An 18,632-nucleotide genomic window follows, 5' to 3' on the forward strand; every position below is an offset into this window, starting at 1 on the left:
GGTACAGTAAAACCAAACACTAACCACAGCCACAAATTTACCACACTATGAAATGGTAGTCCTGAGGCGTGAGACTAGTGCCATCTTCCCCTTCTCTTGCAAACATCATATAAAATACACAGAGTGTACAAAACATTAGGAACACCTTCCTAATATTGAATTGTACCCCCTCAATTCGTCGGGGCATGGACTCCACAAGGTGTCTAAAGCGTTCCACAGGGTTGCAGGCCCATGTTGACTCCTATGCTTCCCACAGCTGTGTGATGTTGTCTGGAAGTCCTTTGGGTGGCTGACCATTCTTGATACACACAGGAAACAGTTGAGCGTGAAAAACCCAGCAGCACAGCAGTTCTTGACACTCAAACCGGTGTATCTGGCACCTACTACCATACCCTGTTCAAAGGCACTTCAATCTTTTCTTTCCCATTCACCCTCTAAATGGCACACATACACAATCCTCGATGTCTCAAGGCTTAACAATCCTTCTTTAATCTCTCCTCCCCTTCATCTACACATGCTGAAGTGGATTTAACAAGTGACATCACTAAGGGATCATAGCTTTCACCTGGTCAGTCTACCATGGAGAGAGTTTTCTATATCTGGTCTTCTTCCCCCGCAGATTGCCAGGATCCTGGCATCCCCAGGCAATGCCCTCACCAACGGGCAGGTAACCTCCTCGAAGGAGGAGATCCTCTTCAAGTTCTTCAAGAGGGACCCCGATCTATCTGCTGACTCCAAGGAGAGGTGAGACCATTGCTAAATCTCAATTCGTCTTCTATTCCTTACATCCTATATCCTCTTCTCAACCGTATTGGAGGAGGTAAAAAGTCCCTCCCCTCAGGAGTTCATTTACAATTCGTTTTTAGGAGGTGACGACAGAGGATGCGAGGAATCGAGGTAAGATGAATTGAGAAAAGGCCACAGATCAGTCAGTGGAGGCCAGCAGCCGTGATTGGTATTTGGGGCCCTCTAGTGGACGTAGAGTTAAGTGTCCCATGCCATGAGACCGGTTTTTAGACGTAAACAAACATCTAGGGACTAGCTGCTAAATCTGCACTATAATGCTTCAACATATTTAGTCTTATGTGTTTGACAGTTGAAGATTCTACGTTTTAATTTGGATTGTTTAATCTGTCAATGTTTATCTGTTCTGAAATATTTTAGGCGTCCGACTTGGCAACGTGTGGTTGATGTAGTACGCTCTTAAACCTATTTATGTATTTATTTATTGCTTTTATTTAACCGGGGAAGTTATTGAGAATGCATTACTTTGAGAGCATAAGCAAACTGACTGATTTTACAAATAATGTTGAGTAGGTGATTTAAAGGTTGAATTGTTGATCAGTGATTCTGCACAGTTGGACTGCAATGTAGTCAATCTCACATGCGCCCATTCACTTTTAAAATAACGACCTTGAACCTCTCCTAGTCTGGCCAAACTGTGTGACATCGAGCTGCTTCTGCACGGACTCAACCTGGAGTACCTCTCTGACATAATGCTAGTAAGTAGTGTACTGCTTAAACACACACACACACACACACACACACACACACACACACACACACACACACAGGAGTGACATTATTTGAGTACTGTACCTCATCCTCACTGTGGTTGGGCAGTTTTCAGATTTTCATACCTCCCTCATGCCATATCCCAGCATATGGTATTATCAAATACCTGTCCAACCCTACTGCTGGCTTATTGATGTTGAGCAGGCAGGTGTAAAGACTGTGGGTTTCACTCTGGAGTGATTGGGGTAAAAACTATACTGTATGAAGCTCAGGTTGGGGCGGCGGGGGTGGATTGATATTTTCATCATTAGATCAAATAGACATCCCGGTAACAAGTAGCTACACAACACAAACACATACTGTAATCGGTTACCGGTATTAAAAAAATACACATACCTGTAGCTACACAACACAAACACATACTGTAATCTGTTACCGGTATTAAATAAAAAATACACATACCTGTAGCTACACAACACAAACACATACTGTAATCTGTTACCGGTATTAAAAAAATACACATACCTGTAGCTACACAAATGCAGTTTGTAAATGATAATACAATATCTGTTCAGGCTGTGGGCTGGTTTGCAAGTTGTCAGATCGTCAAAGTAGTTTTTCTTCTTTCCGTAGGAAAATGACATCACTTGGAGCTACCTGGTAACCATGGAGAAGGATGACCTGGAAAAGGTATGACACACCTCTTTATGTCAGTCTGTCAGCAAGCTTCCAGGTTTTTCAGAAATATATATGGTTCCTGGAATCAGTACGGAATTAGCATGGAGGGAATCCTCCAACTGAAAATGCTCCTACCAGGATTTCTGAAAAACCAGGGAACTTTGGGAACGTTTTGGGAATTTTGCAACCTGAGTTACCAGTATGTTGCATTCTCCCCCAGATTGGTATCTCCGACCCAGAGGACCAGCAGAAGGTTTTGAGTGCAGTGAAGGAGATGCATCTAGACCGGGTCGACCTGGACACTGTCGACCAGCTGGAGAACATAGACAGCGGGTAACATTAAAGTACAATGAAGAAAATTATTATTTTGAGCAATTACTTCCAGGTCAAGCACAATAACATATTTTCTTGACACATTATATATGCAACACAAACACCTACAGACTTACATTATATACTGTACACAGTCCATCCTCCAGCACATCACTGGAAGTCATCCGTCAGACTGACCTAAAGCATCTACCCCCCTGTTATTCTCCCACAGCCTCCTATAGTCTCCCACAGCCTACCTCCTATATTCTCTCCCAGCTTCTGAGAGCAGAGTCCTAATGGTTTATTAAATGGGGCCGTAATGATTTGTAAGGTGAGAGGAGATGGAATGAAATCCCCTCTTTCACCCCCCCCCCCCTTCTCTCTGTGACTGATGATAGGATAGCTCTCAGGCCAAGCGGTCATGTCTGCCTGCAGCCACTCACGTCATGAATCCTGAAATGTGATGGCCATGTCCTCTCCTGTACTGTAGTGTTAGGGCTAGGGGTACAGGGGTACTTTTACTGAGCCTTTAAATCCCCCAGGAGTAAATCCTCTGATGGCCACACTGTAAACATTAAAGCACTAGATTACCACATCCCTTATGCTTTATGCTCATCCCAGGACCTAGTGGTCATGTTCTAGTTGGCCTGGGATGTTAGATGGTCATGTTCTAGTTGGCCTGGGATGTTAGATGGTCATGTTCTAGTTGGCCTGGGATGTTAGATGGTCATGTTCTAGTTGGCCTGGGATGTTAGATGGTCATGTTCTAGTTGGCCTGGGATGTTAATGGTCATGTTCTAGTTGGCCTGGGATGTTAATGGTCATGTTCTAGTTGGCCTGGGATGTTAATGGTCATGTTCTAGTTGGCCTGGGATGTTAATGGTCATGTTCTAGTTGGCCTGGGATGTTAATGGTCATGTTCTAGTTGGCCTGGGATGTTAGATGGCCATGTTCTAGTTGGCCTGGGATGTTAGATGGCCATGTTCTAGTTGACCTGGGATGTTAGATGGTCATGTTCTAGTTGGCCTGGGATGTTAATGGTCATGTTCTAGTTGGCCTGGGATGTTAATGGTCATGTTCTAGTTGGCCTGGGATGTTAATGGTCATGTTCTAGTTGGCCTGGGATGTTAATGGTCATGTTCTAGTTGGCCTGGGATGTTAATGGTCATGTTCTAGTTGGCCTGGGATGTTAGATGGCCATGTTCTAGTTGGCCTGGGATGTTAATGGTCATGTTCTAGTTGGCCTGGGATGTTAATGGTCATGTTCTAGTTGGCCTGGGATGTTAATGGTCATGTTCTAGTTGGCCTGGGATGTTAGATGGCCATGTTCTAGTTGGCCTGGGATGTTAATGGTCATGTTCTAGTTGGCCTGGGATGTTAATGGTCATGTTCTAGTTGGCCTGGGATGTTAGATGGCCATGTTCTAGTTGGCCTGGGATGTTAATGGTCATGTTCTAGTTGGCCTGGGATGTTAATGGTCATGTTCTAGTTGGCCTGGGATGTTAGATGGCCATGTTCTAGTTGGCCTGGGATGTTAATGGTCATGTTCTAGTTGGCCTGGGATGTTAATGGTCATGTTCTAGTTGGCCTGGGATGTTAGATGGTCATGTTCTAGTTGGCCTGGGATGTTAGATGGTCATGTTCTAGTTGGCCTGGGATGTTAATGGTCATGTTCTAGTTGGCCTGGGATGTTAGGTGGCCATGTTCTAGTTGGCCTGGGATGTTAGATGGCCATGTTCTAGTTGGCCTGGGATGTTAATGGTCATGTTCTAGTTGGCCTGGGATGTTAGATGGCCATGTTCTAGTTGGCATGGGATGTTAATGGCCATGTTCTAGTTGGCCTGGGATGTTAGATGGTCATGTTCTAGTTGGCCTGGGATGTTAGATGGTCATGTTCTAGTTGGCCTGGGATGTTAGATGGTCATGTTCTAGTTGGCCTGGGATGTTAGATGGCCATGTTCTAGTTGGCCTGGGATGTTAATGGTCATGTTCTAGTTGGCCTGGGATGTTAGATGGTCATGTTCTAGTTGGCCTGGGATGTTAATGGTCATGTTCTAGTTGGCCTGGGATGTTAGATGGCCATGTTCTAGTTGGCCTGGGATGTTAATGGCCATGTTCTAGTTGGCCTGGGATGTTAATGGTCATGTTCTAGTTGGCCTGGGATGTTAGATGGTCATGTTCTAGTTGGCCTGGGATGTTAATGGTCATGTTCTAGTTGGCCTGGGATGTTAATGGTCATGTTCTAGTTGGCCTGGGATGTTAATGGTCATGTTCTAGTTGGCCTGGAATGTTAATGGTCATGTTCTAGTTGGCCTGGGATGTTAATGGTCATGTTCTAGTTGGCCTGGGATGTTAATGGTCATGTTCTAGTTGGCCTGGGATGTTAATGGTCATGTTCTAGTTGGCCTGGGATGTTAATGGTCATGTTCTAGTTGGCCTGGGATGTTAGATGGCCATGTTCTAGTTGGCCTGGGATGTTAGATGGCCATGTTCTAGTTGGCCTGGGATGTTAATGGTCATGTTCTAGTTGGCCTGGGATGTTAATGGTCATGTTCTAGTTGGCCTGGGATGTTAATGGTCATGTTCTAGTTGGCCTGGGATGTTAGATGGCCATGTTCTAGTTGGCCTGGGATGTTAATGGTCATGTTCTAGTTGGCCTGGGATGTTAATGGTCATGTTCTAGTTGGCCTGGGATGTTAGATGGCCATGTTCTAGTTGGCCTGGGATGTTAGATGGTCATGTTCTAGTTGGCCTGGGATGTTAATGGTCATGTTCTAGTTGGCCTGGGATGTTAATGGTCATGTTCTAGTTGGCCTGGGATGTTAGATGGCCATGTTCTAGTTGGCCTGGGATGTTAGATGGCCATGTTCTAGTTGGCCTGGGATGTTAGATGGCCATGTTCTAGTTGGCCTGGGATGTTAGATGGCCATGTTCTAGTTGGCCTGGGATGTTAATGGTCATGTTCTAGTTGGCCTGGGATGTTAATGGTCATGTTCTAGTTGGCCTGGGATGTTAATGGTCATGTTCTAGTTGGCCTGGGATGTTAGATGGCCATGTTCTAGTTGGCCTGGGATGTTAGATGGTCATGTTCTAGTTGGCCTGGGATGTTAGATGGCCATGTTCTAGTTGGCCTGGGATGTTAATGGTCATGTTCTAGTTGGCCTGGGATGTTAATGGTCATGTTCTAGTTGGCCTGGAATGTTAATGGTCATGTTCTAGTTGGCCTGGGATGTTAATGGTCATGTTCTAGTTGGCCTGGGATGTTAATGGTCATGTTCTAGTTGGCCTGGGATGTTAATGGTCATGTTCTAGTTGGCCTGGGATGTTAGATGGTCATGTTCTAGTTGGCCTGGGATGTTAGATGGCCATGTTCTAGTTGGCCTGGGATGTTAAATGGTCATGTTCTAGTTGGCCTGGGATGTTAGATGGCCATGTTCTAGTTGGCCTGGGATGTTAATGGTCATGTTCTAGTTGGCCTGGGATGTTAATGGTCATGTTCTAGTTGGCCTGGGATGTTAATGGTCATGTTCTAGTTGGCCTGGGATGTTAATGGTCATGTTTTAGTTGGCCTGGGATGTTAGATGGCCATGTTCTAGTTGGCCTGGGATGTTAGATGGCCATGTTCTAGTTGGCCTGGGATGTTAGATGGTCATGTTCTAGTTGGCCTGGGATGTTAATGGTCATATTCTAGTTGGCCTGGGATGTTAGATGGCCATGTTCTAGTTGGCCTGGGATGTTAGATGGTCATGTTCTAGTTGGCCTGGGATGTTAATGGTCATGTTCTAGTTGGCCTGGGATGTTAGATGGCCATGTTCTAGTTGGCCTGGGATGTAGATGGCCATGTTCTAGTTGGCCTGGGATGTTAGATGGTCATGTTCTAGTTGGCCTGGGATGTTAGATGGTCATGTTCTAGTTGGCCTGGGATGTTAGATGGTCATGTTCTAGTTGGCCTGGGATGTTAGATGGCCATGTTCTAGTTGGCCTGGGATGTTAGATGGTCATGTTCTAGTTGGCCTGGGATGTTAGATGGCCATGTTCTAGTTGGCCTGGGATGTTAGATGGTCATGTTCTAGTTGGCCTGGGATGTTAGATGGTCATGTTCTAGTTGGCCTGGGATGTTAGATGGCCATGTTCTACTTGGCCTGGGATGTTAGATGGTCATGTTCTAGTTGGCCTGGGATGTTAATGGTCATGTTCTAGTTGGCCTGGGATGTTAATGGTCATGTTCTAGTTGGCCTGGGATGTTAATGGTCATGTTCTAGTTGGCCTGGTATGTTAGATGGCCATGTTCTAGTTGGCCTGGGATGTTAATGGCCATGTTCTAGTTGGCCTGGGATGTTAGATGGCCATGTTCTAGTTGGCCTGGGATGTTAGATGGTCATGTTCTAGTTGGCCTGGGATGTTAGATGGCCATGTTCTAGTTGGCCTGGGATGTTAGATGGTCATGTTCTAGTTGGCCTGGGATGTTAGATGGCCTGGGATGTTAGATGGCCATGTTCTAGTTGGCCTGGGATGTTAGATGGCCATGTTCTAGTTGGCCTGGGATGTTAGATGGCCTGGGATGTTAGATGGCCATGTTCTAGTTGGCCTGGGATGTTAGATGGTTATGTTCTAGTTGGCCTGGGATGTTAGATGGTCATGTTCTAGTTGGCCTGGGATGTTAGATGGCCATGTTCTAGTTGGCCTGGGATGTTAGATGGTCATGTTCTAGTTGGCCTGGGATGTTAGATGGCCATGTTCTAGTTGGCCTGGGATGTTAGATGGTTATGTTCTAGTTGGCCTGGGATGTTAGATTGTTATGTTCTAGTTGTCCTGGGATGTTAGATGGCCTGGGATGTTAGATGGTCATGTTCTAGTTGGCCTGGGATGTTAGATGGTCATGTTCTAGTTGGCCTGGGATGTTAGATGGCCATGTTCTAGTTGGCCTGGGATGTTAGATGGTTATGTTCTAGTTGGCCTGGGATGTTAGATGGCCTGGGATGTTAGATGGCCTGGGATGTTAGATGGCCATGTTCTAGTTGGCCTGGGATGTTAGATGGCCATGTTCTAGTTGGCCTGGGATGTTAGATGGTCATGTTCTAGTTGGCCTGGGATGTTAGATGGTCATGTTCTAGTTGGCCTGGGATGTTAGATGGCCATGTTCTAGTTGGCCTGGGATGTTAGATGGCCTGGGATGTTAGATGGTCATGTTCTAGTTGGCCTGGGATGTTAGATGGCCATGTTCTAGTTGGCCTGGGATGTTAGATGGCCATGTTCTAGTTGGCCTGGGATGTTAGATGGCCTGGGATGTTAGATGGCCTGGGATGTTAGATGGCCATGTTCTAGTTGGCCTGGGATGTTAGATGGTCATGTTCTAGTTGGCCTGGGATGTTAGATGGCCATGTTCTAGTTGGCCTGGGATGTTAAATGGCCTGGGATGTTAGATGGCCATGTTCTAGTTGGCCTGGGATGTTAGATGGTCATGTTCTAGTTGGCCTGGGATGTTAGATGGCCTGGGATGTTAGATGGCCATGTTCTAGTTGGCCTGGGATGTTAGATGGCCATGTTCTAGTTGGCCTGGGATGTTAGATGGCCTGGGATGTTAGATGGCCTGGGATGTTAGATGGCCATGTTCTAGTTGGCCTGGGATGTTAGATGGTTATGTTCTAGTTGGCCTGGGATGTTAGATGGTCATGTTCTAGTTGGCCTGGGATGTTAGATGGCCATGTTCTAGTTGGCCTGGGATGTTAGATGGTCATGTTCTAGTTGGCCTGGGATGTTAGATGGCCATGTTCTAGTTGGCCTGGGATGTTAGATGGTTATGTTCTAGTTGGCCTGGGATGTTAGATTGTTATGTTCTAGTTGTCCTGGGATGTTAGATGGCCTGGGATGTTAGATGGTCATGTTCTAGTTGGCCTGGGATGTTAGATGGTCATGTTCTAGTTGGCCTGGGATGTTAGATGGCCATGTTCTAGTTGGCCTGGGATGTTAGATGGTTATGTTCTAGTTGGCCTGGGATGTTAGATGGCCTGGGATGTTAGATGGCCTGGGATGTTAGATGGCCATGTTCTAGTTGGCCTGGGATGTTAGATGGCCATGTTCTAGTTGGCCTGGGATGTTAGATGGTCATGTTCTAGTTGGCCTGGGATGTTAGATGGTCATGTTCTAGTTGGCCTGGGATGTTAGATGGCCATGTTCTAGTTGGCCTGGGATGTTAGATGGCCTGGGATGTTAGATGGTCATGTTCTAGTTGGCCTGGGATGTTAGATGGCCATGTTCTAGTTGGCCTGGGATGTTAGATGGCCATGTTCTAGTTGGCCTGGGATGTTAGATGGCCTGGGATGTTAGATGGCCTGGGATGTTAGATGGCCATGTTCTAGTTGGCCTGGGATGTTAGATGGTCATTTTCTAGTTGGCCTGGGATGTTAGATGGTCATGTTCTAGTTGGCCTGGGATGTTAGATGGCCTGGGATTTTAGATGGCCATGTTCTAGTTGGCCTGGGATGTTAGATGGCCATGTTCTAGTTGGCCTGGGATGTTAGATGGCCATGTTCTAGTTGGCCTGGGATGTTAGATGGCCTGGGATGTTAAATGGCCATGTTCTAGTTGGCCTGGGATGTTAGTTGGCCTGGGATGTTAGATGGCCTGGGATGTTAGATGGCCATGTTCTAGTTGGCCTGGGATGTTAGATGGTCAAGTTCTAGTTGGCCTGGGATGTTAGATGGTCATGTTCTAGTTGGCCTGGGATGTTAGATGGTCATGTTCCAGTTGGCCTGGGATGTTAGTTTGCCTGGGATGTTAGATGGCCATGTTCTAGTTGGCCTGGGATGTTAGATGGCCATGTTCTAGTTGGCCTGGGATGTTAGATGTTCATGTTCTAGTTGGCCTGGGATGTTAGATGGCCTGGGATGTTAGATGGCCATGTGCTAGTTGGCCTGAGATGTTAGATGGCCTGGGATGTTAATGGCCTGGGATGTTAATGGCCTGGGATGTTAGATGGTCATGTTCTAGTTGGCCTGGGATGTTAGATGGCCTGGGATGTTAGATGGCCATGTTCTAGTTGGCCTGGGATGTTAGATGGCCATGTGCTAGTTGGCCTGAGATGTTAGATGGCCTGGGATGTTAATGGCCTGGGATGTTAATTGCCTGGGATGTTAATGGCCTGGGATGTTAGATGGTCAGGTTCTAGTTGGCCTGGGATGTTAGATGGCCATGTGCTAGTTGGCCTGAGATGTTAGATGGCCTGGGATGTTAATGGCCTGGGATGTTAATGGCCTGGGATGTTAATGGCCTGGGATGTTAGATGGCCTGGGATGTTAGATGGCCTGGGATGTTAGATGGCCTGGGATGTTAGATGGTCAAGTTCTAGTTGGCCTGGGATGTTAGATGGCCTGGGATGTTAGATGGCCATGTTCTAGTTGGCCTGGGATGTTAGATGGCCATGTGCTAGTTGGCCTGAGATGTTAGATGGCCTGGGATGTTAATGGCCTGGGATGTTAATGGCCTGGGATGTTAATGGCCTGGGATGTTAGATGGCCTGGGATGTTAGATGGCCTGGGATGTTAGATGGCCTGGGATGTTAGATGGTCAAGTTCTAGTTGGCCTGGGATGTTAGATGGCCTGGGATGTTAGATGGCCATGTTCTAGTTGGCCTGGGATGTTAGATGGCCATGTTCTAGTTGGCCTGGGATGTTAGATGGTCATGTTCTAGTTGGCCTGGGATGTTAGATGGCCTGGGATGTTAGATGGTCTGGGATGTTAGATGGTCATGTTCTAGTTGGCCTGGGATGTTAGATGGCCTGGGATGTTAGATGGATTTTCACCTGTAGTACATGACTAATGGACTGACAGACAGATTGGTGGACAGGGGGGATCTTCACACCGGGGAACAACTGACATGGACGGACGGGCGACTGGGCAGTCACAGTTAAATCAACTGACCTCTACACAACAGACAAATGAACAGACATAAGACTGTGTGTGGCCAATGGCCAGGATTTCCTCTCATAACTCAAAACTAGATTAAAAAAAAAAAACGTTTTACATCCCAATTATTTGTACATCGTATTCATTGCGGTCTGATTTTTTACATTTCTTTTTTTGCTGCGATTGTTCCGCTGCCCTGTGTGTGTTGATGGGTTGTTTTATCTTAATGGTACATTTTCCTGCATGTGTAGCAGCCGTTTTGTGATGCTCACACTCTGTCAGCGGGCGTGTAAACAGTGTCAGTCAGACTGGAGTTACTATCTCCTTCCAGAGGCTCGGGACCTGGGACTACAGCTCTGTTAGTTTATCTAGCACACCCAAGACTGATAGTACAGGATAGAGAGGAGCAGAGGAGAGGGGGAGATGTCTGTCTGTTGCAGGTGACCTCTGTCTCTCCCTCCCTCCTGGTCTAGGTGAGACGTATAGGGGGTATACTTGAGATGGGCAGGAATGCGGACTGACACGGGTTGTGCTGCTCACCCACTCACACTGACAGTCACACATAAACACACTTGGGTTGAGGTAGAAAGAGACTAATCAACTAGGCATGGTCACGGTTAATCGAATATCTGGATGTTTGGCCTATTTTAACAATGAAAAGGCTATGTCTAAATTCAATTATCCTTGTGACATTTCTACCTACAAGGCTATAGCATGACATTTGAAATTCTTAATTTAGTAAAACAAAAATCTTTTGAATGTAGTTTTTCTAACGGTGCATTGAGTTACTGCCCTCCAGTCTGCCCTGGCATCGGTATGCTGTTTCCCCCTCTTGAAATAGCAATTAAAGGCACTCCGCAAATGGAGTTTCCACAATACCTGAAACGTATCAATGCAAAACACTCACCAGAAAAGCTATTTGTAACAGAATCAGTTCTATCATTGCAAAAATCAGACTTTTCCTTCGCTGTTGCTGACAAATTACTGAAGAAAAGCACCTTGTCTGCTGTTTACCTCTGCCATGGACATCCCAGGCCATCTAGATATCCGGAAAATTGCATTATTGGGGTGGCAGGTAGCCTAGTGGTTAGAGCGTTGGACTAGTAACCGGAAGGTTGCAAGATCGAATCCCCGAGCTGACAAGGTACAAATCTGTCGTTCTGCCCCTGAACAAGGCACTCATTGTTCCTAGGCCGTCATTGAAAATAAGAATTTTTTCTTAACTGACTTGCCTAGTTAAATAAAGATAAAATAAAAAAATGAAAAATGGTATAATTGAAAATGCCCATCCCTTTCATCAACACTGATAGATAGTGGGAAGTACTGTGAAAAGTTGTCTAATGGTGTATGTGTGTCCTTATAGAAGTGAGGAGCTGTATAACTTCCTGATCAGTCTGAGGCAGCAGTGCTGCTACTTAACAGAGACGGTACAGGACGTCATCAGCCGCTTCCCCCGCCGAGCCTCTGAGGTGTGTGTCATTCCCTGTCCCTCTCTGATAATCTAAAGGACTGGCGACTGATCCATCAATGCTGTTGTCTGACTGAAAGCAGACAGTATGGTTGTATAACCTACTAAAGTGGGGTGCCCCCACTCATGTTTGTGGTTAGATTAAGTGAGTGCGTTTTCAGTCAGACACTATAGTACTGATGGATTTTTCTAGAGCGAACCTGTTTCTAGCTCCCCTAACTTACTCTCTCTGTCCTCAGCTGGTGTTGTCCCTGGACCCTAAGAAGGAGGCCCAGGCCATCTGTAATGAGCTGGTGGCCCAGACTGGAGACCTGCAGAAAGAGGTCGCCTGCCTCAAGAACCTGCTGCACAAGGTACATCTCACACCTTTTTCTCTGACTGCTGTGTGCGTGTCACTGTCACCCAAGAGCCCCCGCCACTATGTTTCTGCTCCCCTCAGTGGGCCACTCTGAGAGAACAAATTGGAGAACAGTCTTGTTTCCTTTGTCTGGTCCTCCATACCCTTTCACTGCCCTAACCATCTCTCTTTGTCTGGTCCTCCACACCCTTTCACTGCCCTAACCATCTCTCTTTGTCTGGTCCTCCACACCCTTTCACTGCCCTAACCATCTCTCTTCGTCTGGTCCTCCACACCCTTTCACTGCCCTAACCATCTCTCTTTGTCTGGTCCTCCACACCCTTTCACTGCCCTAAACATCTCTCTTTGTCTGGTCCTCCACACCCTTTCACTGCCCTAAACATCTCTCTTCGTCTGGTCCTCCACACCCTTTCACTGCCCTAACCATCTCTCTTCGTCTGGTCCTCCACACCCTTTCACTGCCCTAAACATCTCTCTTCGTCTGGTCCTCCACACCCTTTCACTGCCCTAACCATCTCTCTTCGTCTGGTCCTCCACACCCTTTCACTGCCCTAACCATCTCTCTTTGTCTGGTCCTCCACACCCTTTCACTGCCCTAACCATCTCTTTTTGTCTGGTCCTCCACACCCTTTCACTGCCCTAAACATCTCTCTTTGTCTGGTCCTCCACACCCTTTCACTGATCTAACCATCTCTCTTTGTCTGGTCCTCCACACCCTTTCACTGCCCTAACCATCTCTTCCCAGGTCTGCTCCAAACTTCCTGCACACTTGGGTCAACTCCCCTTCTCATCCTCGCCATGGCTCATCCAGCGTTTACACACTGTGTGTGTGCCCTGTGTGTAGGATTCTGACAGGGCGAGTCCTCACAGCCTATAACTCAGAGACAGTGTGACAGTGTCCTGTCAGAGTGGAGATGGGGGGGGGGGGGTTAGGGTGAGGAAGGAGGGGGGTAGGAATCCGACAACCAACAGAGGCCATTTGGAGACACTGGCTCAGGGCCCAGGGGGAAGGCCCTCGCACCCGTTTATCTTATCTGTGGGGGCTCGTCTTGACACCCATCCCCCTACACACACACAGAGCGCAGGTGCGCACACACACAATATATCTGCCCTGCCAGAAAGTTTGGAGATTGGGGGGGCATGAATTGTTCCTTGGGTTGGACATTACTCTGTAGAATGGTAGATCTGTGCCATATCTACCTGTCAGGTGCAGCAGGTGGTATACTGTGCAGAGTGCTTCTCTTATTCAAACTGTAATTTGCATACTTAAACAGATCACCTCACCCAGATCGGTTTCATTTTATTCCTAATAAATGGACCGATTGATAGGACACAACGGTGTGTGAAGAGTTGTCACATGACAAAACACTGCTCATGGCTACCATCTAGTGTCGAGACGGAAGGTTCTTGTAGGGCAGGAGTGTCAAATATACAATCCGAGGGGGGGAAACAAACTCAATATTACTAAAACCAAATGGAAACAGTGTAGTAATGATAAAGGACTTACATTCATTCAGTTTCTGGACTGTATCCAGCTCAATGATAATCACTGAAATGAACGCTAGACAGTCAGGGAGCATAAAAAAAGAGGAGGAAAAAAATCTACATTTTGAGGGCAAGAAAATATAATAAAATTCAGTGCGGACCTTGTTGAAGACCGAATTCCCCCCCCCATGATAATCCGATTAATTTGGGAATAATATTTTCAAAATGTCACATACAGTAAAACTTTCTTTTTTTACACTAGTATGGGTATTCAGACACAGCCATGGTGTGTGCGCATCTCTTGTTTGTGTGTCCACTGTGCTCTTTCTCACCTCTTACCTTGTGACGTTCTGCTGCTCCTCTTCCTAAGATGGACCCAGCAGGAGATTTCTGCCCACTTCCTCCACCTGGTTCCCACGGCGACTGGAGGAGACGGATCCTGAAGAAGCTTGCACTGAGCATGCTTGGAGCAGGCCTGCTGTTTGCCCTGTCCAGAGCAAAGAGTGTCAAGGTTTACCTTTAGACTGACAGCTCCTTTATTATCCAATTTACTCTTACGTTGGATAAATTGTCATAGGTTACCAATCAATTAGCTTAATTGTCTTAATTTACATTTCTGTTTGAGGAATTATGCCGAATGAGAATAACTCAAATGCAAAAAAGTTTAGTTTTTGACTGAGGTTCCTTATATTTGTTATACTTTGTTCTTGTTTTTTTTATTGAGTTCTTAATTGTTTTAAGCAGTTTTGTGGGCTTTTGTAAAATAAAAACTATTTCTTTATCCAGCATTTTTTTTGCATGAAGTTGCTGCACAAGTTAGGACATTATTAGGGAAATCCATCCCCTACATATTATTCAATATTCAGTACTTTATGTAGTTGACTATATGACAAACTATTTAGGCTACTAAAAATCTAATCACATTTTTTTGGTCGCATACACATATTTAGCAGATGTTATTGCGGGTGTAGCGAAATACTTGCATTCCTAGTTCCAGCAGTAAAGTAATATCTAACAATACAAATAAATATAAAAGTTAAAGAATGGAATTAAGAAATATATAAATATTAGGTCGAGCAATGTCCAGAGTATCTACAGTACCTGTCAAGTTTGGACACGCCTTCTCGTTCAAGGGTTTTTCTTTATTTTTACTATTTTCTACATGGTAGAAAATAAGTGAACACGTCATAAAAAAGTGTTAAAGAAATCAAGAACAGCTCAAATAAGCGAAGAGAAACGACAGTCCATCGTTACTTTAAGACATGAAGGTCAGTCAATCCGTAAAATTTCAACAACTTTGAAAGTTTCTTCAAGTGCAGTCGGAAAAACCATCAAGCGCCATGAAGAAACTGGCTCTCATGAGGACCGCCACAGGAAAGGAAGACCCAGAGTTACCTCTGCTGCAGAGGATATGTTCATTGGAGTTCCCAGCCTCAGAAATTGCAGCCCAAATAAATGCTTCAGAGTTCAAGTAACAGACATCTCAACATCAACTGTTCAGAGACTGTGAATCAGGCCTTCATGGTCACTGATTGGCTCAAACGCATTAAGAAGGAAAGAAATTCCACAAATGTACTTTTTAACAAGGCACACCTGTTAATTGAAATGCATTCCTGGTGACTACCTCGTGAAGCTGGTTGAGAGAATGCCAGCAAAGCTGTCATCAAGGCAAAGGGTGGATACTTTGAAGAATCTAAAATATATTTTGTCTTCACTATAATTCTACAATGTAGTAAAAATAAAGAAAAACCCTTGAATGAGTAGGTGTGCCCACACTTTTAACTGGTACTGTGTGTATGTACACTGAACAAAAATATAAACCCAAATGTGAAGTGTTGGTTGCATGTTTCATGAGCTGAAATAAAAGATCCCAGAAATTTTCCAGATGCACTAGAAGTTTATTTCTCTCTAAGCTTTTACATCCCTGTTAGTGAGCATTTCTCCTTTGCCAAGAATCCCTCCACCTGACAAGTGTAGCATATTAAACAGCATGATCATTAGACAGGTGCACCTTGTGCTGAGGACAATAAAAGGCAGCTCTAAAATGTGCAGTTTTGTCACACAAATAAATGCCACAGATGTCTCAAGTTTTGAGGGAGTGTGCGATTGGCATGCTGACTAGGAATGTCCCCCAGAACTGTTGCCTGATAATTTAATGTTAATTTCTTTACCATAAGCCGCCTCCAACGATGTTTTAGAGAATTTGGCAGTACGGCCAACCGGCCTCACAACGGCAGACCACATGTATGGCGTTGTGTGGGCGAGTGGTTTGCTGATGTCAACGTTGTGAACAAGAGTGCCTCATGGTGGCGGTGGAGTTATGGTATGGGCAGGCATAAGCGACGGACAACGAACACAATTACATTTTAGGGCCTAATGAATTTATTTCAATTGACTGATTTTCTCATGTACTGTAACAGTAAAATATTTGAAATTGTTGCGTTTTATATTTGTGTTAAGTATATGGATGGATGGGATGTATCGACATTATGGACAGTGTGTGGATAGAGTATTTGGTATATCTGTAGAGTACATAGGATAGAATAGTACATAAACAGCAGTAGTTTAATGGGATGGCATTGACTAGAATACAGTATATAAATATGAAATGAATAAAACAGTATGTAAACATTAAAGTGACCAGGGATTCCATGTCTATGTACAGTACATTCGAAAAGTATTCCGACCCCTTGACTCCTTGACTTTTTTTCACATTTTGTTATGTTACAGCCTTATTCTAAAATTGATTAAATACATATTTTCCACATCAATCTACACACAATACCCCATAATGACAAAGCGAAAAAAGCTTATTAGAATTTTTTTTAAATGTATTCAGACCCTTTTCTATGAGACTCAAAATTGAGCTCAGGTGCATCCTGTTTCCATTGATCATTCTTGAGTCCACCTGTGGTGAATTCAATTGATTGTGAGTGTGCGGCTCTCCCTTATTTTCAAGTTTCCTACTCCGTTACCCAGCACCTCGCCTTAATAGGTGTGCGTTTCTTTTTCTTCTAGAGAATTCAATTGATTGGACATGATCTGGAAAGGCACACACCTGTCTATATAATGCCCCACAGTTGACAGTGCATGTCAGAGCAAAAACCAAGCCATGAGGTTGAAGGAAATGTCTGTAGAGCTCCGAGACAGGATTGTGTCGAGGCACAGATCTGGGGAACGGTACCAATAAATGTCTGCAGCATTGAAGGCCTCCAAAAACACAGTGGCCTCCATCATTCTTAAATGGAAGAATTTTGGAACCACCAAGACTCTTCCTAGGCCTGGCCAAACTGAGCAATCGGGAGATGGACCTGATGGTCACTCTGACAAAGCTCCGGAGTTCCTCTGTGGAGATTGGAGTACTCTCCAGAAGGACAATCATCTCTGCAGTACTCCACAAATTAGGCCTTCATTGTAGAGTGGCCAGTATGAAGCCTCTCCTCAGTAAAAGGAACATGACAGCCCACTTGGAGTTTGCCAAAAGGCACCTAAAGGACTCTGACAATGAGAAACAAGATTCTCTGGGTTGATGAATCCAAGAATGAACTCTTTGGCCTGAATGCCAAGCGTCACGTCTGGAGGAAACCTGGCAACATCCTTACGGTGAAGCATGGTGGTGGCAGCATCATGCTGTGGGGATGTTTTTCAGCGGCAGGGACTGGGAGACGAGTCAGGATCAAGGGAAAGATGAACAGCGCAAAGTACAGAGAGATCCTTGATGAAAACCTCCCCCAGATCACTCAGGACCTCCGACTGGGGCGAAGGTTCAACTACCAACAGGACAATGGCCCTAAGCCCACAGCCAAGACAACACAGGAGTGGCTTCGGGACAAGTCTCTGAATGTCCTTGAGTGGCCCAGCCAGAGCCTGGACTTGAACCCGATCTAACATCTCTGAAGAGACCTGGAAATAGCTGTGCAGCGACACTCCCCATCCAACCTGACAGAGCTTGAGAGAATCTGCAGAGAAGAATGGGAGAAACTGCCGAAATACAGGTGTGCCAAGCTTGTAGCGTCATACCCAAGAAGACGCAAGGCTGTAATCGCTGTCAAAGGTGCTTCAACAAAGTACTGAATAAAGGGTCTGAATACTTATGTAAATGTGATATTTCAGTTTTTTATTTTTAATACATTTGGAGAATAAAAATAAAACCTGTTTTTTGCTTTGTCATTATGGGGTATAGTGTGTAAATTGATTAGAGGGAAAAAAATTTAAATCAATTTTTAAAATAAGGCTGTAATGTAACAAAATGTAGAAAAGGTCATGGTCTGTATACTTTACGAATGCACTGTATATAGGGTAGCACCCTCTAAGGTGCAGGGTTGAGTAGCCGGGTGGTAGCCGGCTAGTGACCATGACTAAATTCAGGGCAGGGTACTGGGTGGAGGTCGGCTAGTGATGGCTATTTAACAGTCTGATGGCCTTGAGATAGAAGCTGTTTTTCCAGTCCCAGCTTTGCTGTACCTGTTCTGATCTTGCCTTCTGGATGATAGCAGGGTGAACAGGCCGTGGCTCAGGTAGTTGATGTCTTTGATCTTTTTGGCCTTCCTGTGATATCGGGTGATGTAGGTGTCCTGGGGCAGGCAGTGTGCCCCCGGTGATGCATTGAGCAGACCGCACCACCCTCTGGAGAGCCCTGCGGTTGCGGGAGGTGCAGTTGCCGTACCAGGCGGTGATACAGCCCGACAGGATGCTGTCAGTGGTGCAAACTATATTGAAATGTTCAGATATAAAGTAAATATTGTGTCTTTGGGAGAAAAACATTTTCCCCTTAAAGATACTTTTTGGTAGAGATTTTCCATTTCAATTATGTTTATTTTCTAACAGATTTATATTGAGTTCATAAACTTAATTGTAAGATTACTATGGTTAATATTTTGTCTCCAAATAGTTTAGTCTTAAGCATTATAA

The 18,632-nt window shown here is 45.2% G+C and overlaps 1 protein-coding gene across 2 annotated transcripts in view; it reads left to right on the forward strand.

Moving 5' to 3' along the window:
* The window catches only part of asz1 (ankyrin repeat, SAM and basic leucine zipper domain containing 1), a 46,892-nt gene extending 32,110 nt beyond the window's left edge, over positions 1-14,782 (forward strand). Inside the window, exons 8-14 of one of the 2 annotated variants that reach the window (XM_029759178.1) lie at positions 620-744; positions 1,430-1,502; positions 2,149-2,205; positions 2,414-2,526; positions 11,774-11,879; positions 12,118-12,231; positions 14,092-14,779. In XM_029759178.1, coding sequence (XP_029615038.1) covers positions 620-744; positions 1,430-1,502; positions 2,149-2,205; positions 2,414-2,526; positions 11,774-11,879; positions 12,118-12,231; positions 14,092-14,244 — 741 coding nt within the window. In that variant the 3' untranslated portion in view covers positions 14,245-14,779. Of the gene's footprint in view, positions 1-619; positions 745-1,429; positions 1,503-2,148; positions 2,206-2,413; positions 2,527-11,773; positions 11,880-12,117; positions 12,232-14,091 lie in introns of both variants that reach the window. The other variant, XM_029759177.1, reaches the window with a different exon arrangement.
* The last annotated feature ends 3,850 nt before the right edge of the window (positions 14,783-18,632 follow it).

Source organism: Salmo trutta, chromosome 7 (genome assembly GCF_901001165.1).
Source record: "Salmo trutta chromosome 7, fSalTru1.1, whole genome shotgun sequence".
NCBI lineage: Eukaryota > Metazoa > Chordata > Actinopteri > Salmoniformes > Salmonidae > Salmo > Salmo trutta.